Genomic DNA, 26,793 nt, shown 5'->3' with positions numbered 1-26,793 from the left:
ACACTCCTTTATTTATTAGTAAAGAGAATTTCATCTTCCACACTCAAATGGTACCATTCTTACCATGCTATGAATCAGAAACTGTAAATTTTTTTGAGGAGTGAGGGATTCTTGAATGACTTTTATATCTGACCTTTCAACCAAATAATGTTATTCACTCACTAACTCTAAGATGTACAAATAACTAATATCTCTGACCTTTCAGCCAAACCAAACTTATATGGAAGTTAACATAGCCTAATAAGAATACACATGGTGACTAGTAATTAGAAAGATTATTAAAAAGGTTTGTTAAGAAGATGTCAAATCATTCAACATGCAAATTCTTATTATATACCACAAAGTCAAAGATTCATCAACAATACCAACCAACAAAATCTCTGGTCAAATTTAAAATTTGTTCTAATAACTTGATGTAAGGAACTTTCATATAGAAAATTTATTTTAAAATAACACAAGGATTTAAGTTTGTTTACATTTATTCCAATAAAAATTGCAAAACAAACAATGGTTGAGAATAATAAATTTATAAAAAAAGGTTAATTATATGTTTTTGTCTCTAGAAGATTTTAAATTTTGGATTCTGTATCTTGTTAAAAACAAATAATTTCTACTTCAACATTTTTAATATGTAAAAAAAAATATTACTTATTTATAATAATTAGAATATGTATATGATATATTAGAATAATTAAATACAATTTAATTATTCTAATATAATAAAATAAGATTTATGTTGACTTTATCTCTAGTGATTTAAGATCTTTAAGGCATCCTTTTACACCAAAGGTCATATATCTCAAATGTATAACTGAAAAGAACTTTAAAATGAACTAAAAGGTAAACCTAATAAAATTTAATAAGATAAATTTTAAGTAATTTTAATATCATCTAAAAAACTTTTATTCTCAACTCTAATAAGACGTGCATTGTCTAATAATATATATATATATATATATATATATATATATATATATATATATATATATATATATTAATTTTTGTTATACATTTTATTTTTTTTTCCTATCCTGTTTTATTCGTTGATCAAAATGAAACCCAAAAAACGAAATGTAGAACTTTGGAAAGTGATGATAAGTTCTACACCAGACTTTCATCCTTATATGCAGAAAAGTCACTTTTCTATAAATATTTTATTAATTTTTACTTTATAAACAAACACGCATAATCGATTATAAAAAGTGTAATAGATTAAAATTAAAATATATCTTTTCCTTTATTCTAATATAAAAATAATACATAAATAAGAATAGAAACTAGTAAAAATATATATTATATGATAATAAAAACTAACAAAATTATTATTATTATTATAAAATTAAATAAAATGAATTTTACAATTTTTATCATGATAAATTTTATTTATTTTGTAAGTGACTTAATTATTAAAAAAATAATTAAATTTAAAAAACAATAAAATAATTATTTTAATTTAAAATAACTTTTATTCGAAACGTGAAATGGAAAAAATTGTCAACATATAATAAATATTTATAAAATATTTTAGTATTATATTAAAAACAATAATTACAAAATAAAATAATTAATAATATAAACTCATAAATTAAATATTTTGGTAACTTATTTTAATATGTTTATTGTGAAAAATATTTTTTATTGATTAAAATTTGCAATAATTTTGTATTTTAATTTAACTTTAATTATATTTTTGTGAATTCTTTTTACATTAAATCTTTTTTTAAAACCTATTTTACCATTTATTTTCTAAATATATTAATATATAATCAAAGTTATTGCATCACATTAATCAAGTCTCCTAAGAACTTTTCTTTCACTCACTTTCTCCCCCATTCAACAATCTTCCTTTCCTTTTTTTCCTTACCTTTTCCACCAATCCAAACAAAGCCTAAAATTGAATACTTTAAAAATTATAGGAAAGAAAACTCTAAAGTGAAGAACTAATAATCATTAGAATTTTTTTTTTCAGAGGATAAACACCATGAATACCAAAATTAATACTTTTTTGTACGACAATTACTGGAATTACATCATTATACCTATACACCTGTTTTTTGTTTCTTTAAGAAATATATGAATCAGCAAGAAGACCTTAAGATGTTTATGAACAACAGGTTGAAAAAGGTACCTCCATTCTCTTGTGCAATACTAGCAGTTAATACGTTACACCATTTTAGTATTAATCTTCACATCCACGACACTGTTACAACATTAAAGTAAACTATATAATCAAGAACATAGAATAGGTCATTTCCCTTTTCGAAAGATCGAATATATGATTTTCATTTATCAACGAATAATGTACAGAAAATGTAAAGAACAACACATACCAACGAATAATGTACAGAAAATGTAAAGAACAACACATACCGACCAAGAGTCGACAGGAGCCAGCAAATGATAATTCACAAAATCCTCCATTTATAAGCTAGCCATCACATAAAATCGATTTTATGGTAATCATTTCTCAAAAAAAAAAAACTTGGAAAATATTCTGCGCACTACACTGCCACAGGTCCTCGTTCATGGTCCAAACCAATCATCACACTGCTTTCCAAATGGAGGGGTATAAAGCCGTGAGATAATCTTCACGAGAAATTGAATGAAGACTCTTATGACTAAATAAATAGCTTCGAATCCACTATCACCAGCAACGCTCCATGCTATACCAAAAAGCCAAAAGATGGATTTCTATGCTGCCACAGATCCTGAAGCAGCCTTCCTTTGCTCTACAAGACTTGTCAGTACACTATCAATTTGAGCAAATACTTCCTCCTTTGAGACATTTCCATTAATCTGAAGACAAAAAAAGTAGCTTTAAGTGGGCCTCACCCGACTATACCGAGCGGAACCTATCCAAACTATATTTTCTCCAATATCTTAGCTTTTGCGTTATTAGAAACTTCTTGAATACAAAATAAACTGACCGAAACCAGCCACTAATAACACTTGAAGAAACACAACATCCAAGTTTAAAGTAACTAAGCATCAAGCATCTATCAACCAATGTAACTGTTCTACTTTCAGAATACATCAAATGTTTTATATTACTAACTATTGTTTAACTCAATAAACAAAGTCCATTTTTTTTTCTTTTGATTCATGCTAAGAAGATACACTTGGCATCTAATCCACAAGAACAAGTATGCAATTGTGGATATCCATGTTTTATACGGTGCTGGATGGATTATCCACTAAAAAAATGATAAATAGGGAAATAAATGATGTCCACTCCACAGATGTTGAACAGGATTGCTTGTGCCATATGTTTGTTGTTGCACAAGCACATGCGCACATGAAAGAAAGAGTTTATAGGCATACCTTAACAGTTATATCTTTATAAAGGGCAAGGACGGACTCCACATTTTGATGATGGGTGTTCAATCGCAACTTCACCTAAGTCATGCAAACGACAATGGTAAAGAACATTCAATTGGACACAATTATAATCTACATGTGAGTCTAGGTATAAAACAAATAATCTAAAAAAAAAAAGAATTGATATCTTTTCAGAAGAAAAAAAAAAAACAGACTAGGGATATATTCTTGCCTTTTCTTCAGTATCATCAAAGCGTTGGGTAAGCCTTGCAGCTATTTCTTCTGTCTCTGGAGGAGAATACTTCAAGTGATATATCTTCCCAGTAACAGGATCTAGTCTCCGTCCAACTACTCTTTCCACAAGCACATCTTCAGAAACCTGAAAAATCAAAAGTAAAAGATAAGAAAAGCTACTTTGACTTCTGCATTTAAGACCAATGGTATTGATTTTTATAGCGACAATACAGGGGTCTCCAGCATCATAATATATCATCTTGGGAATTATGACAGAATTTCGCTGAGTATCACTATTAAAATTCCTTTGGCTTCCTTTTTCTAATATCACCCAATTGGTTTATGAAAAAATAAATTGGGTTATGAGAGGTAGAAAAGTTAAAAGGAAAACAACAAAATGTTTACCTCCAGAAGAAGAAAAGTATGAGGCTCAAACCCAAATCCCTTAAGTGCAGTGGCCTGAGACAAGCTCCTGGGATAACCATCCAAAAGCCAACCACGTTCTTTAGAATCTGGTTTCAAGAGACGATCCTTGACCATCTATAGCATAAGAAATGGAGGGTAAGAGAAAGAGTAGAGAACAAGAATGAACTGAAGAGAAAAGGTATGATTGGATTACAAAGATTACATACCATGACAACAATTTCGTCAGGGACCAACTGCCCCTGCTCCATATACTGCTTGGCTCGCTTTCCATTTTCACTTCCTGTGGCAATTTCTGCCCTAAGTAAATCTCCAGCAGCAATATGCACCAAACCGTACTGCGTATATAATTTAGATGAATTAAAGGAATGAGAATATTTGAAGGAAAACTAAAAAGAAGGTTATGTTATGTGTTAGTGCATGCATTAGTAAAGCAGTAGAAAGAAAAAGGAAGTAACCTTGTCGGCGATGAGGTGGCACTGGGTGCCTTTGCCAGAAGCGGGAGCTCCAGAAATCATAACATTGAGCGCTTCATTGGTGACGGTCTGTTTGTGTGTATGATGGTGAATTGTGAATCCAATCAAATAGAATGAATGATAGAAGGAAAAATGAAGATACGAACCAGAGAATGGGAACGGGAATTGGTGGCGGTTGGAGCGGAAGGAGGTCGGAACTGATGATGGCGACGGTGGCGTCGGGGAAAACAACAAAATCCACGCTCCTTCTTGTCGCCTTCAGTAGGAGTGGGCAAACGAAGTGATGCGGCTGCTGCGCCGTTGAGATTCACGATGCAACCCATCTCTCTCTCTCTCTCTCTCTGCCTTTCGATATCACCTCCTTCATCTCATATATGATATAAGCTTATTTTTACTTTTTATTTTCATATTTCCTAATTTACCCTTCCGTTTTACACAAGCCGCCATCCACCTACCAAAAGACACTTGCCAATTTTATATTTCTATCAATCCTTTTTTCCTTGTAATCAATGCATAAATTTAAACATTATGTAAATCATTTTTTTAACAGTGATATAAGTTATTCACATCTATGTTTGGATGTCTTAGTTTTGGGTCCAAACGGACATTTCAAACAATCCCATTCGTCCAAGATGCCTTACAGTACATGAAGCTGAGGAAGAAAAGGTTATTTTTAAATAAATCAACTCAAAATCTTACAAAATAAAAAAATAGTAACCGTTTGCTAATCATTTTTCAATCAGACTAATGGAGAACACTCTCGCAGGTAAACACCTCAAATCTTGAATTTAAGATATTAACCAAATTCAAGCTTTATAAAATTTAACTCACCTCCACTACAAATTACAGACTTTTTTTATATAAACCATAATGCAGTCAAGCAGTAGAATTAAAATTGGTAATTTTTTCCAAATCAGTTTAAAGTTTAAACGAATGGGAGAGAGAGAGAGAGAGAGAGAGAGAGAGAACAAGAATCCGATACCCAACTTGATAAAATCTATAATTATTGCTTTTGGTCTTGCTCTTCCATATTTTAATAACCCAAAACTAGGTAATTTTAATCTTTCAAAGCACCAAAAAGGATAACTTAATTGTACCCGTCACTTATTCCATTTTAACTCACTGGCCGAAAAATCATCCAAACTAAGCAATTCTTCACAAATAAAAATGCGTTTCCGTAGCTGTCTCCAATGGCTTATAGCATATAACGACGATAGCAGATTTGAGGTATTGGTAATTTTGTATTTCTAGCTTTCCAATGAACATTGCAAAATGAAAATCATTTCATGTTAGAAACGATTATAACTATAATTAGGATTGACTGTGTATATATACAAAATCCAAAAAATGTTATTCCATCCCTCCTGAAGCCATCACTGGTACTTTTCTCTACATATCACCACCAGCCACTCAAACCTCGCTATCCTCAATGCCCTGTAAATACAGACTCTGATTTACCTGGTCTGCATGCACACGAGCAGATACCAGAATTGGGGTGTACAAAAAGTGACGACAAAAAATGACTGAAGGGCATGGGGGAGAAAAAAATGATGTTACAATGTCAAAATTTGTACTCTTGGATATGTACACTGACTCTGAAATGAATCTGGGGTATTAGCCATTAAGCCTCGCTAAAAATTGACTCAGATTGTACTCCTCTGTATATTGTGATTGATCCCATAGCTCCTCCAACCCGCCAAGTATCGATTTCAATCTCTTCCCACTGCCTACTAATTTAGCGTCTCCATCAGAGTTGTTCTCTGAACTCTTTACAGCATTAGCACCCTATAAATGATCAAGTCCAAAACATCAGAAAAAAAAAAACTAAGGTAAATTACTATTCACCCAAATAACAAAAAAAACATGTTCTTTGGTATATCAGGGAGTTCTCCCAAATTACAATGGTTCAACCCTCACAAGAATGTTGCATACAAATTCCATCACCCTAGCCAGAGACAGAAGCCCCCACCCATAAAATAAAGTGACGCTAACCTTCTAGCAACATAAAATTGCAAGGAAATGCATATATCACATAGAAAAACACAATAAAAGCACATAATAGTGCTCAATCTTCATTTCACCAAATAACTGACCCAGTCATACTCATTCAAAATCTACTATTCTGCATTTAGAGTATACCAGACTAGCTAAAAACAAGTAGTCATACCTTTTTGGAGGTTTCTGCCGATGCAAATAAATCAAGCAACTGATCTGTATTCATTGTTTTCATACTAGCATTTTCAGCATTAATAACAGCATTAGCCACTGACACTTTGAATCTTTGTAGACTCATAACTTTCTCTTCCAAAGTACCACGCATTATTAGCCGATGGACATTGACTACTTTTTTCTGACCTAACCTGTGTGCTCTATCCATAGCCTGTAGGTTATTAATATAACCAGTAACATTACAAAAAAAAAATTAGAAATTTCATCCTATCGAAAGCAAGATTACAAAAGCTCCATGCTGTTAGGCATTAAATATAGAAAGCCACGCAAAATAAACCATTTTCTTTTTCAGAGATTCTATAGAAATAGAAAACATTTGGCATGTGGCGGCCATAAATGTGAAAACCCTTTTATTTATAAAAGTAATTTTTAGGTTTTCAAGTATATTATTAATATAAATATATTTTTCTCTCAGAAACCATACACGAACAAGATTTTTACCTTTTTTCATTAACAAGGAATTAATATTTTTTTTCTTAAAAAATAGTATCCTATCTAACCCCGTACTATCTCTCATCAATCACAAGTGATTATGTTCAAAAGCTATTATTGCTATTTGCTTCCAGAACAAATTTGCAATTGGATTACTTTTGGACCCTGCTCTTTTGGACAAAAGTTGGCTAAAAACAACTTCAAATAGAATTTTTTCATTAAAAAAAAAAGAATTTTTCACAATATAATCTTAAACAAGCCTCTAAAGCTAGACACAGGTGACATTGTCACTATCTAGTACGTACAATTAGAGTTGAATCTGAAAAACCTGATTAAAATCTGTCGAAAGAAATCCAATTTTACAGCTAATATAAATTCTATGCTGACAATTAGAACTGTCTTGATCTGAAAAAGAAAACCCAAATAAATCACCAAATGGATCATGATTACCTGATGATCACGCATTGGATTCCAGTCATGCTCCACAAAAACAAGGGTATCTGCAGATGTCAGGTTCAAACCAAGCCCACCGACTGCAGATGGAGAATTTCATATAATTTCCAAATATTAAGCTACAACTACAAGAAAAATAAATGGTTAGATCGATTAAGGTGTACCCAAAAACTTTACCATGTGTTGTAAGCAGTAAAACATCAATGGTAGGGTCTGAATTGAAAGCTTTGACAATTTCAAATCGCTTTTCCGATGCAACTGATCCATCCAACCGCAAATATGTGACACTGTGACACAAGAAATACGCAAGATGAAAACTCTGAATAAAATACATCCATATAAAATAATATTATTTCCATGCATAAACAAGCAGCAACTGTTCAATAACCAAAAAAAATCATTCAATGCAATGAAAAAAGCATGGGAATCCAAACCATAAATTTATTAGGTGGATGACTAGGTCCAGGAACTAACCTTTTCATGTGTGTCTGAAACAAATCTCTTTCAATTATATCCAGGAAAGCCTGCAAATAAACAGTCAGTAAATCATTTATTAATCTTTACAAAAAAGGTAGCTCCAACTAAACCGTAACCATCACCTTATGTTGAGCAAATATCAAGACCCTATGCTGCCCAACGTTAACTGCACCCTCAGAACCTGAATTATCAACTCCAATTCCACATTCTTCAAGAATCTCATGAAGAGCAACTAATTTTGGGGAGTGATGGAGTTTGTGAAGTTCTGAAACAATATCAGAGCCAGCAGGAAACAGTTCTAAGAGGATGGGAGAAAGTGAATCTGGAATCTTCTCACCAGTGACAAGCAATGGATGACTACAGAGTTTAAGCAAATATTGGAGTGCCTGGAACATGGAATGTATTTCTGGGTGTTAAAAAATAGAAGGGACAGTAATTCACTAATAATTGAAGAAATATAATTGCCTGGAAGACATGTGAAGACGCTTTAGTAGAAGTGCCACTTCCTTCTGGTGCAGCAGACTCATTTGTCGTTACAATAGATGACATTTCTTGTTTTACACGAGAACCAGAAAACTGCTCGTAAAGTTTATATTGTACAGGGCTCAAATCACAGTATCTGTCTTGAATTATTTTCTCTGGCAGATCAGACAAGACTTCATCCTTTGTTCTACGAAGGAGGAAAGGCATTACCTAGAGGACAAAAGTACATCCAATTAGAACGCAAAAAAAAAAAACAATTGTAGTTCAATAATGATAAAAGAGAAAATCACCTGCTTATGCAATGCCTCCATAGCCAGTACTCCTGCTTCAGCATCCTTAGCAGAGCATTTTGGATCTCTTGCAGCTAAAAGTGGTTTTCCATATGCAGCTTGGAACTGTTAAAGCCACATTAAATATTGTGAAAACAATTAAAAAATCAAATGCATTGGTGCTTGGTAGATAAAGTACTAACATTAAAAAAAAAAGGTACTAGATGGCTAAAATATGCTAAAGAAACTCAACTAAATATGATAAACGGACACAATATCATGAGGGAAATTTACAAATTTGAATGAACATTGTTTTATGGTACATTGGTTATATGGCTCTTTGGTACCAAAAAGGACAAAGCCAATGTCAAGTACCAAATCAATGCAAATGATTAAACGGCTAAGTAGAGAGGCCCAAGAATGGTGATATTCTATCCATAAAACCCCACAGATACTGTAGGGATTCAGGTATGAACACTGAAGAGGCCCACTACCGCATCACGCTTTCATTTAATTATAAATAATTGGTAAGGCAAGCATCTTTGGAATTAACGATCCTTCAACGGAAGTCATGTCTCAGGAAATGTGCACAATATTATACAAGAAATTGGTATGTTGGATATGATCAATTGATATTTGTACATCCAGATTCTACTATGCCAAAAGAATCCTATTCTAAACCAGGGAGATATTGAAGGTTGGTTAGGAAGCTAAATTACTTATCTAGAACAACACCAGACATTTATTTTGCTAAGCATGGTTAGTAAACTTCTTCATTCCCCATGTGATAGTCATTAGGATACTCAGGTTAGACTTTTGAGATATATTAAGGGATCCCCCTTATTTTGTTAAGCATGGTTAGTAAACTTCATTCCCCATATGATAGACATTAGGATACTCAGGTTAGACTTTTGAGATATATTAAGTGATATAAGAGGACTATTTATTGTCATTACTCCTTTTTAAGTTGTAGATATTTAGGGAAATAAGGTTGAAATCCCGTAGAGTAATATTCTCTTCCTAACTAAGGGAAACCTATGTACAATATTATGAGAGCAGAGAAAACATCTCCCAAGCTAGTTTCTCACCCAAATCTTGTGCATCCATTTGGATTATAATCTGATTCAAGTATAATGAAAAAAAGACTTATTCATAACATATTTAGTAATACTAGATTTCATTAAAAGCATGAATGGCATTGTGGTCAATGACATTCCAGCTAGGTTTCGGTTGAGGACATGTAATGACATGTTCACTTCTATCACGTAGCAATTAATAGACAATGGAATAAAAAATGTTGCCTCCAAAGCCAGTACCCCCCAAAAAATTAAACCCAGAAGAGGGTTTGAAACAGTAAACTAAGCTGGGAAATATTTTTTAAGTGCAACTTGAGCTAATCTAAACAAGCTCTTAAAAAGTAGTCTTTAAGTCTAATTCAACCCTACAAAAATAGTTTGTATAATTTAGCAATATTAATTGATATGGAATTTTTAACCCTCATACTGAGAACTAGACATCCTGAGTAAAGAACTAGATATTTGCATATGGATTCATAGTGGGATATAGGCCTATCAAACCTCGCGAAGATAGATCTTAACCAAAGATGAGTTTAAACCTAACTCAATCCTACAAAATCGACTTGTAAAGTGAGATTTTATTAATTTATATACTATATAATTTAGTCATATATCTAATCAACGTGAAATCTTCAACACAAGCATTCAAATAATGTCAAGGGATAATTCATTTGGTCAATCATAGGGATTTGGTATTATGAGATGTCTAAGTCCCAAGTCAAGTAATATAGAAAGTTTGGTGAAGCATTTGATCATTGCCCTTAATGGCTATAGCTTTTGAGGGTGGGTTCCCGACGTACTTGGGTATTTATCAATTAGTATCGGAACTGCTTGTATCTCAGAGAGGGCTACAAATAGGTAATTTTGACCAACAAGGAAGTTTGTGATGCGTCACTCAGTAAGGCATCATAGGATGAAAGCAGCCAAAACATTGGCTCTTAAGGGTGGTGCTATAATAGAGACTCACGTAATTAGTGAATGCCTATGTCACACATCAAGTAGTATGTGACGCTCAGCACGTAGTATTTAACTGTTTAGTTCTCCCCCTTAAAAGTTGGCTTTTTGAAAGTGGGCTCACCAAATGCTTAGATGCTTATCAGTCAACTATATCAACTTGTATAAGAACTGCACATGATTCTGACCTGCACATGGTTACATGACCTGAACACACCAAATGTATCATGGTTCCAAATTATAACGAAAACCAATCATGGGTTGCAGTATAAGATTGTAACAACATGAATTATCATGACAAGCAGCTAAAAGCTTCAGACCCTAGTATACCAAATGTACCATGTTTCCAAAATTATAACAAAAACAATCAAGGGTTGCGGCTGTAATATTGTAACAACATGAATTATAATGACAAGCAGAAAAACAATAGACCCTAACATACCAAATATATCATGTTCTCCAATTATAACAATAACCAAGCATGTGTTGCAGTATATTATTGTAACAACATAAAATATAATAATAATCAGCAAAAAAGGTACCTGTCTCTCAGTTCCGAGAAAGCCTGGCATCAGAAAATCGAAGAGGGACCACAAGTCCATTATGTTATTCTGCAAGAATGGGTAACATTTATCAGATTAGTAGTGACAGAATGTAACTTAAATGAGGTATAAACTCATCACAAACCTGTATAGGTGTCCCACTCAATATCAAGCGGTGTTGGGCTTTCAACTGTTTTACAGCAAGTGTAACTTTAGACTTGGCATTTTTTATTATATGCCCTTCATCTAAAATGCAGTAATTCCAGAGTAGCTGTCCCAGAAAATCAACATCTTTACGCACAACATCGTATGATGTTATAATGACATTATGCTTACAGAACTGATCTCGAAGAAGTATTCGTTCCTGAGCAGAACCAACGTATTGAAGACTAGATATAACAGAAACATCAATATACTTCTCTATCTCAAAGGCCCAGTGCCCAACTAGAGTTGATGGGCAGATAATTAAAGATGCCAGAAGATCCTCATTCCCGATTGTACTGCGATGCTCAGCTATATCAGAGGCCACAATTGCAGATGCTTGAAGTGTCTTTCCAAGTCCCATGTCATCACATAAAATTCCATGGAGCTTGAAACGTTTCAGGAAAGCTAACCAATTTATGCCTTCCTGCTGATACCTGAAAACACAAGAACAACGATAATAATAAAATATAAAAGGTAAATGCAAAATTAATAGATGACAAATTTTAAAATATAAAAGGTATAGAGAAAAAATGTAACTAATATAATTATACTTGAAACGTTTCCAATGAACAAAGTAACTAGAGAAAAAAGAAATTAGAAGGAGAGTGCATGGGGTCTCGGATGACAACACTTCCAAACTGCCATCTTTGCTAGACTTCAAACAGAATTTCTTTTTTTAATCCATAACAACAGGCGTTATGCAAAAAATTAACACTCATCTTCACTATCAAACCATACTTTCCAAAATAGAATATTCAACTACCGTCCCCTCTCCAAAGAAATATTAGCCAAGTAAGTCCAGTTTACCTCCTCAATGTTACTTTTAATTCAGTGCACAACTTGTAATCTTCAATATGAGAGTTGTCAAGCAATTGCTCTAAAAACTGCAAATCTTCTGCATTTCTAGATACACCTTCTCCGAGTCCAATTGGTTGAGGAAGGCCTCGAGCCAAAGGAAGTAAAGGAACAAGAGCAGCAAAACTATGGGTCACACTCTGTCTGACAGACTGATCACAATCACTCATACACCTCAGAAGTGGAACCACCAATAAAGGAGCATAAGGGACCAACTCTACACCCAACCCCTGAACTAGAAAACTAATCAACATGCCTGCTCCTTGTCGAGCATAAACAGATGATGAATCTTCCAACATTGGGATAGCATTTTCAACCACAGCTCCCATAACTTTCACAGTCATTGACTGTGCCAGAGAAGTGATGCAGCGTGAAGCAGCTAATCTAACAGCAACATGAGAATGCTGAACACATTTGAAGATGCATGGGAGAAGCGTCAAAAGTTTTGGCTTCAACTCATTTAACACGGGAGCAACAGAGCGCACCACCTACAAGAAAACCATGCCGTATATTAAGCAGAATACTATATACAATCACTAAAAACGAGTTAGAAATGAATAGGGATCAAGAGGAAGAATTATTGAACTAGTAAACAATCAATGGAAAAAATGTATTATAACTCCAACAAACAGGCACATTTCTACTTGAAGCCATTGAACTGCATTGCAACATAAAACACACAAGCATACATAATTAGAGAGAGATAACACTTTCTAAGAATGTTTCAATACATGTAACCAAAAAATTTACTAGAACTTTTTCTGCACCTTGTCATATAGGTAGTAATGCCAACAAAAGGAAGAAAGGTTCTTTACAACGAATATTTCCAAGGAATTTTCCCTTGGCCAATTTTTTCAATAGATTTATAATCAACAGCGTACTTATTTTAGTTAGTCAACCTCTTTAGGAATCCAAAATAATGTTCAAAAACTTCAATTCAGCAAACAACCTAAGCTAGATATAATTCAACAGTTCATTAAGGCAAGGGTGTAATCATAGTCATGGTTCTTAGAAATTTCAATACCCAAACCGCTCTCCACACGCAGCAATAAAAAAATGAAATATATTCAGCTAACAGAAAAGTGTTCTTCTGCATGTGCTTATAAAAAATGCACATTTGGAGCCCCCCTAGATCTCAACTAGTATATTTGCACGTCTATCACCATAATGCTCTGGTTCACTGGTGTTTACATAATCACGGGCACCACCAAAATTTTGTAACATGCTTTCATACTCTACATAATTGCATGCATAAAGAAAATTTATGACATAAAAAGTACAGGGGAGAGATTAATTCAGTCTCAAGAAATGACTTTTGTAAATAATTTTGTTAAGAAAAGACAAGCTGTATCGGCTCAGTGAAATAATATTGAGAATTAACTACTTCCATCTGCAGTCAGAAAAGTAGTCCTGTAAATCTTTATAAAAGACGTCTTTTAGGCAGTCTGAAAAGTCTAATAGATACAGGTTCCCATAGTCTAAAGTTGTCCTGTCATCTTTCTTGTATACACTTTTTGCTAATACACACATATACATATATGCATACTCCTGCTGATTGAAATCACAAGCATCTTCAACAACTATAAATCTGTAAGTCTTTTATTTAAAGCCTACAGATGGGGCAATACTATGAAAAATAAGAAAATCCATTGCATTTGTGTCTTATCTTCAACTGTTCAATCCTACATTACAAGAAAAAATTAAAACAGTATCCAAATGCTGAGAGAAAGACAATCTTTTGAAATTTTATCCCATTTTCTGATATTGCAGTCTAACTAATTCATTCGCAGCTAGTGATGCAAAATCTTACATTTGATGAACCAAAAACATGGATAAAATTTTAAATGCCAACCTGGATATTGTTAATCAAGGTCTGAGGATCACTAACAGACTCAATAGACACAGTAACTTGCTTTTCCTCGGTGTCCTCTATAGGTTTAAGAACTTCAGTAAGGCAATCCCACAGCTTGGGAAGCTTATCAAATAATGACGCACCAAACTTTTCACATAGAAGCCTCAATGATAGCTCAGATCCTCGTCTACTTAAAAATCCCTCCACCTTGGAACGATCTTCACCAGCTAGCACGTGGACCTTTGACTTCTGTTTGCTAACAGGAGTTCTAAAAGACAGAAGACCCTGATCATCAATACTCTCAATGGTACAAAGGGATTTGGCTTGAGGGGTCTCAGAGGGATCCATGCAAGTTAAACTACATATGTTCTTAATTAATTTATCATTGGGGCAAGGTTTACGCGCAACACAGTGATACATTAGCTCAGCAAGGGCTTCAGCAGACTTCATTTGGAGTATTTCCTCCTGAAAGTTGTCATTTTATCAAGTATCAATAAATTAAACATGTAAATAAGCAAAAAATAAACAGAAAAAGCTAAACCAACACCTGCTCTCGTCTGATAGAAGCCATCAAAGGTAAAATGATTGGTGTAAGTCGTGTAGGAAATTCAGACATCCAGACAACGGCAGCTGCAACTGCAGATGTGACTGTAACATGCAAGTTGCTCTGCAAATCATGAGATGAACCATAAATAAGCAAGTCAAAATCATTGACGACAACTTAAAACACATGAAATACCAATCATGTAATACGAACCACTTCAAGAAAGTTCAAAGTAATAAATTTTTAAGTATACCTGAACGCATTTTAAATATCCAGAAGTTGTCAAGAGTCTCTGTTTGGAGGATTCAATATCATCCATGATGTTCTTTGCCAAGAACTCATTTGCAGAACTATCATTACACAAAGCTGGAATTTTTGAAGCAAAACCAATAGCGTCATCCACACTCAAGCGGTCCAACTCAATTTGTGTTGCTGTCAATAACTCATCAAACATACCAGAAGACTTGATTACATTTAGCAACTGACCAGCCTCACTGCGCATCTTTGCATAAGTTCTGGAAAGCTCAGCATAAGGAAGAAGTGAATCTTTTGTTGGGAATGCTGGGTCAGAACATGCTAATAAGTCCAGCAACCAACCTTTGAGGGCACCAGGGATACCATCAAGGTTTTTGGACGAATTATTGAGCTTAATCTCCTTGAACCAAGAAATAAGTACCATAGATGCAACCTAAATACAATAGGAAAAATTAATGACAGATAGGGAAGGATGAAGTTTGGTTAGCTGTATATTTCTGTACACAAATACCTACCTGGCGTTGGACACCAGAGAAAGAGGTTAGAGAGCTCCATAGTGGATCAATCACATATTTTAAAGAACCCACTGGCAGCTTAGAAGCAAAATATCCCAAAGCAGTTGCTGTAACTACTCGGGTATGAGTAACAGATGTGTCCACATCAGCACCGACAACTATCTTAACAGAATTCATAGGAACATCTCCATTTCTATCTTGTGGAATAGATCCTTTAATAGAATCAAGACTAAATTCCATACCAAATTCATTTTCAATTTTTGCAGCTCTCATTTTAGCAGCTGCTCTAATTTGACTTTTTCGTGGAAAAGCAACAGGCCAGTACATCTTTGAGGCATCTAATGCTGAGCCAAATGGTGTAGATGCAAGTTCAATCCAAGAAGCCCCGTAAGAACTTGCAGCCATCTCCAAGTCCTCCATAGAACACTACGATTAATGATTAATAAGGAAGACATCTAGTTGGATTAGAAAGTAGAGATATCAATTCAATACAGGTATGTAAAATTTAAACAACCACGACCTAAGGTGGAAGACTAAGGAATTACTTTTTAGGGCATAGACAAGGGAAGAGGTGAGCAGAAAATTCTACAGAATAATGGACCACTGTAAACATTTATAACACCACAACGATGATTGACAAGATACATAAAACAGTGGAAAGATTTACATGAAACAAAGCAAACTTTCAACATAAAATACTTTGATGAAAAAATAGAAGACAATAAACAACCAAAGTTACAGTCATATATTCAAACTTAAAATAAATGTTCTTTAAATAAACAATTCTAAAACAACACTAATTTATGCAGACAGAATGTGCTTATTAAAAACACAGAAAAAAATTCTATCTTTAAAATAAGCAGATTAATCGCATTTAAAAATTGAAATCTGTTTATTTTATTAAAAGACACTTAAAAAAAATAAGCACAAATAAACCAGGCCATTATCAGAACTAGGCACATAGAGATGGATTGTAGTCTAATCCAAGAAATATCATGTAAAGGTGCATTTTTAGTAGCTTTATCAACTTAAATGACCATCCAGCTAGCACATGTATTTACAAAGCCTCCTAGAGGTCCAGGATTAGCTACAGTTCTAAGAAACATGGTAAGGTGATTTATTATATGCTCTAGCTTGAAAGAGATTGTTGCAATAGTAGCTCTAACATGACTACGTTGCTAGGATAAAAGAATAACATATATAGCATATACCAACTGGTTACGGTAAGAATTATAACTTCTATAACCCCCTGTTCGGTATAGTAGAAGGAAAAAGAGGTGGAGGGAAAAAACTAGTTTTCATCTTTCTGCCTCTATCCTTACCTCCAATCAAATTACATAACTTTCAAAATCCTCTCTTTATTTCTCATTTATTTATACTCTACCAAACAACTAAATATTCAATCTTATTTCTTAACCATCCTCTATTTACAACTTATTTATTTATTTCTCTCATCTCAATTCCTGCCCTCAAAACCAAACAGTGTCTAAGAGAGGAAAACATAAATGATCATGATGTGCACGAATGTAATTTTACTACTTATTTTAACATAGTACTGTACATGATTTCTGAAACTACATAAACTAATTTCATTTAACAGTCAACATATAGTCCTGAAAATATGTTTATTTGTCCATCACAAAAACTGACAGAATGTGAAACCAGATGAAATAAACCTTCTTTAGGCCTCATACAATATCAAATCTCATATACCTGAACAAGGAGACTCCAAACTCTCTCAGAACATTGCAAAATATCTTCATTTGTTTCCAATAGCAGATTCTGGAATACGATTCTAAGGGTATCTCCAAATATAGAAGAGGGCCAGAATGAAGCACCAGACAACTCAGACATGCTTCTTTTATATCCAGCTTCAAGTAGCCTCTCCTGAAGATAGAAAATTCATGGCAAGACATCAACACGTGTACCACCTCTTGTCAGAAAGAAACCATTTAACAAATACATTTGATAAGATGAAATTCATTTTTTTTCACAAAAAATCAAGAAAGAAAATATATACCAAAGTCCGTATTGCAGAATAGCGAACAGATGTGATACTATGCCTCATAAAGGGCCACAAACGTTGTGCCAATGTTGAAAGCACATAAGGATTTTCTTCTCCATCGCAATCACCACCACCACCACCACCTCCATTTTCCATTTCCTTGTCTCCCAATCTCAAAACTTCATACATATTTGGCGACATATCTTCTTGAGAATAGATTTCTGCCAGTAGATTCATTACACTGCAAACATAAAATTAACAAATTAATACTAATAAAACATTGTAAAACAATGGTCTGGCCTCTCTACAAAACACGGCATAAATGTGTTCATATCAAATAATAAATATATTGCTTAATTCAATTGCACACCTAAAAATAATCTAGTAATCTTAATCTGAAGAGCTAACCAAACTATAGTTAATGATGAATGATCAATAGATGTGAAAGATTCAAACCTGACAAAATTTAGCAAGAACATCAAACAGTCATATTTGCAGAAACTAAAGGCATAGTTAAACCTCAAAAAATATCCAGCAAGCAAGTAAATATAGAATTGTACTAAAAAGAAACACAAATAAATAAATCAGAAGTTAAAATAAGTAGTTTAATCCTAGCAGATTAAAAATGTTGGATAAGGGTGCAATGAAAAGAAGAAAGGCATTTTGCGTGTGACACAACTGTTACTTGTTTGGGGAAACCAAACAAAAACGTTCTATTTCATTGTCCAAAATGTTAGCTTTAGTAAAATCCTGATAACATAAGGTGACCCATGCAGGAAGCTCCCACCTATATAGGTATGGGCACGGCAAATTTATGCTTCCATAGTCAAGTCACTAGGCAATAACTTTTCTGCTGTGCCAAGGCTTGCACTCATGAAGTATAATATAACAGATTTTAAAATCTTCCTTATTTGTCACTTAAAAATCTATTGTTTTCAAGTGGCTCTATAAGTGGTGACGCATTGAAAACTAATCAAACAAATAATCATTATATCTACATAAAAGGGGACACCATAACTAAGATTGTAAAGGTAACTACCAAACTTTAGCCAATAAAATACCTGCTGGTGGACGGACTTAAATCATCCAAATCAAGCAATATATCCCATAAAAGCATCACAATTGAATGCAATGTTTGATCCTGCAAGGAAACAATTGCAGATGCAGCAGGTATTAAAGCATCAGCAGCAACTGCCCGGACATCATCATCTGGGTCCTCCAAACCAGATTTACAGGCAGGAAGAACTCCTCCGAGCAAATCAGACAGCATCTCCTAGCATCAGTAGAAGACACATCAAGGCAAAACAAAAGCCAGAAGGAACAATGCAAAACCTCTATCAAATTTTAAGAAATAAAAAACAAAGCAGCACATCAATGAAGAAAAGACTACTAGGTTTTCATAAATGGAACAACACGCTACACCAGTTATGTTCGGTCTCAAAGCCTACAACTGTCATCAACCGTTGAATTAAGAAAAACACCAAAATGAGAATCAGATGGGCTCTGGTCTGAAGTTTTTCTAGCAGTGTAGTGTGAAGTTTATTTCCTATGTCCTTGACAGGGCAAGAACATATCACTATCAAATTGAAAATGAACACAGCAAAATCTTATCAACCTTTTATCAGTTGTACGCTTGTTATAGATACTTTTTCTTTAGAGACAAATGGTGTAGGCTTTCCACTCCGGTACTAACTACTACTGAAGTGGATGAGGGTCTTTTCCCTACTGTTCATATTCTATGGATATCACAACCACAAAAAAAAACTGCTATTAATCCTATAAACACCAATATATCCAGCTACATGCAAGTAGAACAGAAATGCATACTAACAATAAGCTCATGACCATCTAGTTTGAGAAAAGAAAAGTAGGATTATTGTTCTTTTGTATTCGAGTAATCATCCCAAACATATCCCAAGTCTTCCAAATATTTGTATTTTCTTAGTTGAGATATTGGCAATAAACACAAAAAAAAATGTACTGAGCTAGAATAGTTTGAAAGTCATTAATTTTCATTTTGCTGGGTTATAGTTTTCAAAATATATTTACACAGGGAAAGAAGAACCCAGATGGCCTTCACAAGAAATAAAACTTTTATACTCAACAGGACAACAACAAAATTAAACATAGTTAGATACAGAATATTTTATAAATCATTACTGCAGATGGTCTTCACAAGAAACAAACTTTTATACTCAGAAAAGAGGCACGAGAAAAATTTAAACAACATAGTTAGATGCACAGTATTTTATAAATAATCACTGCACATGATAAAATATGACACAACAGTGCCAATATAGAGAGAGACGGAGAGTATCAAATATAAATGGCAGAAAATAGGCAGAAACCAGATATGCACCTGCCGCACAGCAACCAGATATTTTATACCAAGAAGACTGCCATGACGAATCTCCCATTCTGGCCTACACTGAACAAAAGGCAACAACAGAAGCATAAAGATTAAAAACAAATCTAAGAGAACACAAACCAAAACCCATCAAAAGAAGAAATTGCTTCAAGGGGAGGAAAAGCACAGAAATGATCTGAAAAGCAAAATGCATCTTTAAGCATTGTAAATTACATTACTAACTGGAAGTAATTTGCAGCATTAAACAATGTGTACCTGCATTCTCAACAATATGTTCAATGTTTCATTTACTAGTGCGGGATGCATATACTTAAATGCAGCACCTAAGGCCTGTGCACAGGTTTCACGCACTGGAGCAACAACCTGATCGGATACATAATCTCCAAAGCTGAAATAAAATAACAAAAAATGAATAAAGAAACTTGCAGAATAAGTGACAGCTTTGAGGTATTTATTTAACAAAAGAGCCATCGATAGGACATGGAACTACAGTACTTTGGAATAAGTTACATAAAACGAAGTTCAGCAGGATCTAGTTCATGCCTTAAAAGAAAAAAAAAAAAAAAAATCATACCGATCAAGTGACAACACACACAAAAACCGTATCACACAATCTTGAAGAAATTCACAGTTTTGAAGCCAGGAACTTCTAGCCACTTTAACAGAGTTCATCAGCTCACAGTTCTGAGGAAGATTTCTCAGCGCAATAAGATTTCCGGAGGGCATCTGATTGTCATCAAGATGACCTTTCTCTTCTGTTATACTGGCAGACTCTTTGCATGCATCACGTGAGCCATCAGAGTGAGACTCCAGATCCATGTCATTGGAATTACCATTAAATTGCCCATTCTCGTAATCCAAAGTTAAATTGCATCCAAGGGTTTCAGAAGTAATATTGTTGCAAGTCATTACACTATCCATAAAGGTTGGTGATGACACATCTTCAAGTTTGGGCCTCTTCAAGTTTGAATCAAACTCATCAGCTGAAACTTGCATATTTAAATCAATTTCCCTCTCTCTCTTCAATGTGGTTGGTATACTTTTGTCTTCTAATTCAATAAACAAGGTCCCACCCAAGTGTGAGTCAGGTTTAAATACACCAGCAGAAGCACCTTGATGTGCTAAAATCTCTCTCAGTGCCATAACACTACCATGTCGTACCTCCCAAACTGCCAACAGCATTTGATAAATAAGCATTCAAAGAAAATACAGCAGAAGATAAATATCAACATTCTTTTTTCAAATAGTACAGAAAGTGACAAAGGGCGAAATGTTTACCAGGATCAAACATATCTATAATAAGTTGCTCAACAAAAGTGTGGAAAGGCCATTGCCCATCCCCATCATGTTCAAAGCCATCGTCGTCATGATTCACATCCATGAATACCTGTACAAATGATGCATTAAAATAATTCCAAATCATACATTGTCATACCAGATGAAAAAGGAATCTACTTGTTTATCAACGATTCAGAGATTAGGATAGCATTTTCCAAGACACCAACAGACCAAAGCTTGTTATCCTGTTTAGGTGTAAAAGGTTGCATCATACAACAATGACAATAGGATGGCACCACAAATAGCAATAACAACAACCAATAAAAGTTTAATAATTATAATACTTATTATAAATTATTTGCTGCCACCAATGACTATAGGAGTGCAATGAAATCAGAGGGATGCCCTAGAGGCCAAAAATTATCATTTAACTGACGAGAAAAACAGAACACTACCTTACTGTAGTTCAGTGAATCAGGACATGTGCCTTTTGGAGTCAAATTTTGAGCACCTGATGCCTCTGTACCTCCATCTTCACACCAGCCTTTTGTCTGGTCCTTTGAGTTTATTTTTGCTTTACGCTTTAAAAGATTCAATTCTCTTGCACTTGGCCACTTTGATTTGACACTAGGAACCATGTTTGCAACCATTTTCTGGATGTTATGTGCAGAACAAGAAGTAAAAACTCTACGATCAATCCCATTCAGATGTGGGTCTGATTTGGACACCATAAGATCTTCGTCTCTTATTACATCACTGATATCCATAAATTGTTCACAGACATCCAAACCTACATTAATTGAGAGGAGCTTCTAGAATCAGGAGCACACAAACTTGGGGTGCATTACTATAAGTTTGGCATGGGTAAGGTCAGAATTCAATAATATAGTTTTCTTTGAGTGTGATTTGAATAAGCTACTCGTTTTAGCTTCTATATAACGACCTTCAATTGCATTTTTATATGCTTAAGCTTTATATGAACATAATCAACAAATAATTATGCATGTTTTAAATTAAAAAAAGCACTTGAACAAATAGACTCCTAAGCGAATAGAAAGTAAATTAATGCCTTGTTTCAACTCATTTAGATGGGAAAAGTAAAACGAGCATCAAAGCATTGAAAATATATGGCAGGTACTCCTTTAGTAAAGTCCCATAATACAATTGTCACCAAATCAACTTCTCAAACAGTTGTCCATTTACATTAACTAGCGTAGATAGTGAGTTAGCATATGCCATACAAATTTAGCAATCAACAACTTATTTATTAGTCATCATTTCAATAGCACTTCCTGGCCAATGGCACACTACACCATTAGGCATTCTTACTAACCTAAACGACGTCGAAGATTTTGCTTCTGTCGAACCAATCGCTCCTTTGGGTTCTTTATACTATCATTTCCAATATCATATTCCTGAAATGGAACAAGAAAAATATTTATGCAATAGCTGCACATGCAATCAAGACAATAGAAAACCTCAAAAGGAATTGAAATTAAAACATACAAGTACATTTATAGGCTGCCTCTATGAGAACGTGATGGCAATAAAAAACTTCTTTTATAATTTCATAACAAATGTAGTATCTTGAAACACCTAATTCCAATATAATGTAATCACATTATAATAATCACTAAAAAGTTTATGAAAATCATTGGAAGGAAGGATGCAATTATTTGGTATCTTGCAAAAATAAGCTGTAGTTTGGTGCTTGATCTTTTTTGCTGAAAATTTAGATCACAATCAAGTCTAGTATCAATTATTAGAGGGAAGAAACAGATTTAGATTTATAAAATTTTTACAAAGTAGAGAAGTACTTTTTCACATTTCTTCTATTGTCTTTACTCCTAGACCATTTACATTTCTTCTGTCTGTATTATATTCTTTTGGAAGAAGGAAAGCAATTAATATGGTATTTTCTAATCCTAACATATTGACAACAAGTGATAAAAATTTGTTTGTGAGAGAGGGAGAGTATATTGATCTACCTGGCCCCCTGATGCAAGTAAGGCACCAAATTCAAGCACCTTGTTCATATCAAAGCTGCCATCAAGGGATAACGTTAATATCATCCAAATAAAATGTATTCATCATAATAAAAGCAGGAAAAATTTATTTTTCAATCCATATCAAGTCTTGACTTTTCAGTTCATGGTACTCCCTAGATGCATTTTAATTTAGAACACAGGTTTGGGTAAAAACTTTGGCCCAAAACTCAGGCATTGTACAGTTTAAGTGCAATTCTTTGGTCCAACACACTGAAGTACAAAGCCACAAGTTTTAAAGATGTCTTTTAGCCCTTGAACCTTTTTCATATAATTTTTCTTATTCTTCTCTTCAGTATTAAGCCCACAGCTGTTTCAAGATATTTCTAGTTTTTATAAGCAAAGAATTGGGCAGCCTGGTGAGCACTGCCTGTTTTTTGTTTTTATTATTTTTCTCTTTGATGTTGAAGGATTACTCCCCTTACCTGTACTTCTTTTTCTCAAATAGAAATATTTTTATGCAACAAAAGAAAACTGTCAAAGAATCATTCTTTTTACAACCTTCTGAATGCACTTCCTGTAATTTTTGATTGTAAATATGGCCATGCACACAGGTCCTCAATGCTACAAGATATCCCATTCTCACTCATTTTTGATAAAACAGAAGCGAAAAGTTCAGTCAAACTTATGTGCTTAACATTCTCAGCAATTGATCCAATTGCATGAGCAGCTGCAACTCGTGTATCCCAATTTTTACTGCGGAGATATTGAGAAACCTAAGCATCACATGAAAACAGGGTGTTAATGCCCATTATTGTTATCAACATTAAATAAAAGAAACAACCATAAGTATTTAATGATTATCTTGTACAGCTTTCAAAACACGCTGAAACCAAATTAAATCAAGTTAATAGATGTTGTTTCAGCACTAACCTACTCTTATTACAAAAGCAGGCAATCATAACCTTGTGCTGAAATTTTATTTTAAATAAAATTATTATAAAAAAGAAGCAGCAAGAAAACATTAAGAACTTCAAATTTCGTTTGCTTCACGAAAGAGGCTAAAAAACATGTCAAAAAACTATTCCAAAACGCTTCAACCATCACAAGCAGATCAAGAAATTTCATATCTCAATATTTAAACATAGAGTCATCCACCAACAAAATGTTTTTGATAGCAGAGAGACAGAGATGAAAAGGTACAAGTACATTACCAATGAAGACAGTACATAATGAAACATTACAGAAAAATAGTATAAATAGAGCATTAGCAAAACTGATACCTTCTTGAGAAGACTGGTCAAGTCTTGAGGGTGTGATTTTGCAATGTCCCCTATCTGACGAGCAGCGGTCAACCTTGTAGCTTGGGTTGACCCAGCTTTAAAGGTTTGGTTAAAGAAAATTCAGGAAAAAACTAAATAAAGGGTTAAGTAAATGTAAAAATAAGGAAATTGTGAAGGATACTGTCCAGGAGAGTAAGCAAACGCTGGAGCCTAGATGACTGCTGGGCCATAGCAAATCATTCCAAATGCTTATTTGCTCCCTTGGCCTATAATCTACAGTACCAACCAAAAAATATGCTATCCAATAAAAGCATTGATAGAACCTTTTTGCAACAATGCATCAAAGTACTTTCTACCTTTCAGCAATCTGCATCAACATATAAGTTACCATTAAATATGAATATTATCAAAGGCATAAATAACTTTGGTAACATCAAGCCATGCACTCTGTAGTAATTCCTAGGAATAGACACACTTAACATCGTGGAAAAGCCAATATTTTATTTGCAATTTTCGAAATAACTACGGACTCTACCTGATAGTAATATTTGATAGGAATAATACAAAATAACTTGTTGGAAATATGGATAATTCACAAAACAATATAGTAGAGGATCTTGGTTAACATTGAGTGACTCTGTTATAGATAGGCATGTCAAACAATAAACGAAGGATATATAAGTGATAAAAATACTGGTATCGTTCAACCTATGGCAAGCTATGGGCCTACATCCATATACAAACAGAGGGAGATTATAGTACGACCCAGGATTGTTAAAATGTAGAAACCATGCAACAACCAGACCGTGGATAGAGTCATCCTTTATGCATGTCCATACCTTTGGGTTCTGCAGCAGCAATTTCAGTCGGGCGTTAGTGCTTTCAACATAATCCCATAAAACACTGTTAGAGATTTGACTTTAGCAAGTATACAGACACAATATTGAGTCAAAATGTTTCAGTTTTATGGAGCACATGGACATAAAGTACTGCCTATATCTTCAAAGGCGTACCTTGGCTGCTTAATTTGTAATGGGGGTAGAATATGGTTTGTGGCATGGCTTCGGTGCTCTCTTAATGGTTGTTTTCGAGGTAAATCTGACAAAAAAGTATAAATTATCTAAATTGCTTCATTAGAACTTCTAACTTCTGTGGCTTACTATATGCTTCTAATTTTAAACTGCGCTAGTAGACGCTACCCTCCCCACCGTACTTTATGTTAGCCTTTGTTAATAGAAAGGAAATTCTTCTTTAATAAAATAGAGGTGACACTAATAGCAGTGACGTAATAACACATGAGCAAATGCCCAACTCGCAGCCAGATTAGTTTTTGTTGCTGCCCTTAATTGGTTTCTTAGCAAAGCCACCAGTTAGGAATCTTCTACCTTTATGTGCATTTCATCCACCATAAAAATGGTTTGGTTTTTTCTCTCTTGCATTATAGGGTGATCTCGACTAAACGGTCATTATATGCAAAAAGAAGAGAGCAAGTTCACCAAGCAAGTGCGAGTAAAAATGGATTGCCAAGAGTTGCGTATACCTCGGGGAAAACGTGAGAGTGCAAATAATGAAAGGAAAAACAAAACAAAACAAGCAAATCGTGAGTTTCGATTCGCTGATAAAGCTCCATTGTAATATGCAGAGTTAAAGGATTCAACAACCCTGAATGTGGAATTCGAATGCCAGATAATTGAGAAAATAACAATGAAAACCTATTTTCTGATTCGGTACCAAAATGCAGACAGCAAGCAATAATAGATCACGCGGTTCGGCGGACACGAAATTGAACAAGATGAAGGAAGAGGGAAGGAGAGATAGAGAATGAGAACGAACCAGAGGCTACGGTCTAAGTGATCGTCGGTGGATTCCGGCGCCGGAGCAGAGAAAACCGCCGGTGAGCAGAAGGCGGCAGAGTGAGCGAGTCGAGATAGAGAGTCCGTCAATAGCTAGGGATTAGTCGAGAGAGGACGAGAGAAAGTGTGTTATGAACCACTTTCACATTTTCCCTTTTTTTATTTTTATTTTTGCAGTTCCTAGTTTTTTTATTTTTGACAAATAAAATAAATAAAAGATGTCTGGTCTCATTTTTTGCACATCGTTTCCGGTCGTCGATTTGTGACCCAGATTTGCTATCAACCAAATCAGTACTCGGTTAACCATTAAAATTATATATATAATTTTACAAATAAAATTATTGCTTTTTTGTAACTACAAAACAGATTAATTTTCAACTATGTTATAATAGACTTAATTACACTTTTTCTAGATTAATTTATTTAGAAT

The 26,793-nt window shown here is 34.1% G+C and overlaps 2 protein-coding genes across 6 annotated transcripts; both read right to left on the bottom strand.

Annotated features, from left to right (window-relative positions):
* Positions 1-2,327: 2,327 nt before the first annotated feature.
* Positions 2,328-4,830, bottom strand: LOC106754742 (adenylate kinase, chloroplastic). Its single transcript, XM_014636810.2, has 7 exons — positions 4,598-4,830; positions 4,434-4,520; positions 4,185-4,313; positions 3,958-4,092; positions 3,551-3,697; positions 3,322-3,396; positions 2,328-2,796 (listed from the first exon to the last, which is right to left on the bottom strand). Exons 1-7 carry the CDS (start codon positions 4,772-4,774, stop codon positions 2,692-2,694), a joined length of 855 nt encoding a protein of 284 aa, XP_014492296.1. The 5' UTR covers positions 4,775-4,830; the 3' UTR covers positions 2,328-2,691.
* Positions 4,831-5,724: 894 nt separating this feature from the next.
* LOC106756085 (TATA-binding protein-associated factor BTAF1) lies at positions 5,725-26,516 on the bottom strand. Of its 5 annotated transcripts, XM_022776846.1 has the most exons (31): positions 26,344-26,516; positions 25,350-25,358; positions 24,867-24,877; positions 24,692-24,783; positions 24,511-24,605; positions 23,789-24,003; positions 23,231-23,285; positions 22,576-22,657; positions 21,698-22,032; positions 21,243-21,351; positions 20,539-21,133; positions 20,220-20,352; positions 19,956-20,024; positions 18,658-18,869; positions 17,612-17,837; positions 17,305-17,478; positions 15,592-16,017; positions 15,075-15,509; positions 14,825-14,944; positions 14,278-14,742; positions 12,378-12,913; positions 11,512-12,004; positions 11,367-11,435; positions 8,816-8,920; positions 8,508-8,735; positions 8,165-8,428; positions 8,040-8,089; positions 7,743-7,852; positions 7,563-7,645; positions 6,619-6,831; positions 6,066-6,236 (listed from the first exon to the last, which is right to left on the bottom strand). In XM_022776846.1, the coding sequence occupies exons 4-31, from the start codon at positions 24,738-24,740 to the stop codon at positions 6,066-6,068; spliced, it is 6,117 nt and encodes a 2,038-aa protein (XP_022632567.1). In that variant the 5' UTR covers positions 24,741-24,783; positions 24,867-24,877; positions 25,350-25,358; positions 26,344-26,516. The 5 variants fall into 5 exon arrangements, with proteins under 5 accessions (XP_022632557.1, XP_022632567.1, XP_022632560.1 ...); XM_022776839.1 differs by having other exon boundaries at positions 24,692-24,877; XM_014638345.2 differs by lacking the exon at positions 25,350-25,358.
* Positions 26,517-26,793: the final 277 nt, after the last annotated feature.

This window comes from Vigna radiata, chromosome 2 (genome assembly GCF_000741045.1).
Source record: "Vigna radiata var. radiata cultivar VC1973A chromosome 2, Vradiata_ver6, whole genome shotgun sequence".
In the NCBI taxonomy this organism is placed as follows: domain Eukaryota; kingdom Viridiplantae; phylum Streptophyta; class Magnoliopsida; order Fabales; family Fabaceae; genus Vigna; species Vigna radiata.
This window is presented reverse-complemented; position numbering and strand designations above follow the sequence as displayed.

Coding starts and splice junctions, on each gene's coding strand:
- LOC106754742 (XM_014636810.2), bottom strand. CDS start 4,774: ATGGGTTGCATCGTGAATCTCAACGGCGCAGCAGCCGCATCACTTCGT. Junction 4,093..4,184: donor CTGACGAAATTGTTGTCATG/GTATGTAATCTT, acceptor CTTATGCTATAG/ATGGTCAAGGATCGTCTCTT. Junction 3,397..3,550: donor TTGATGATACTGAAGAAAAG/GCAAGAATATAT, acceptor TGCATGACTTAG/GTGAAGTTGCGATTGAACAC.
- LOC106756085 (XM_022776836.1), bottom strand. CDS start 24,740: ATGGCCCAGCAGTCATCTAGGCTCCAGCGTTTGCTTACTCTCCTGGAC. Junction 18,870..19,955: donor ATCTGGTTGCTGTGCGGCAG/GTGCATATCTGG, acceptor TACTGATGCTAG/GAGATGCTGTCTGATTTGCT. Junction 7,646..7,742: donor TTTACTGCTTACAACACATG/GTAAAGTTTTTG, acceptor CTCCATCTGCAG/TCGGTGGGCTTGGTTTGAAC.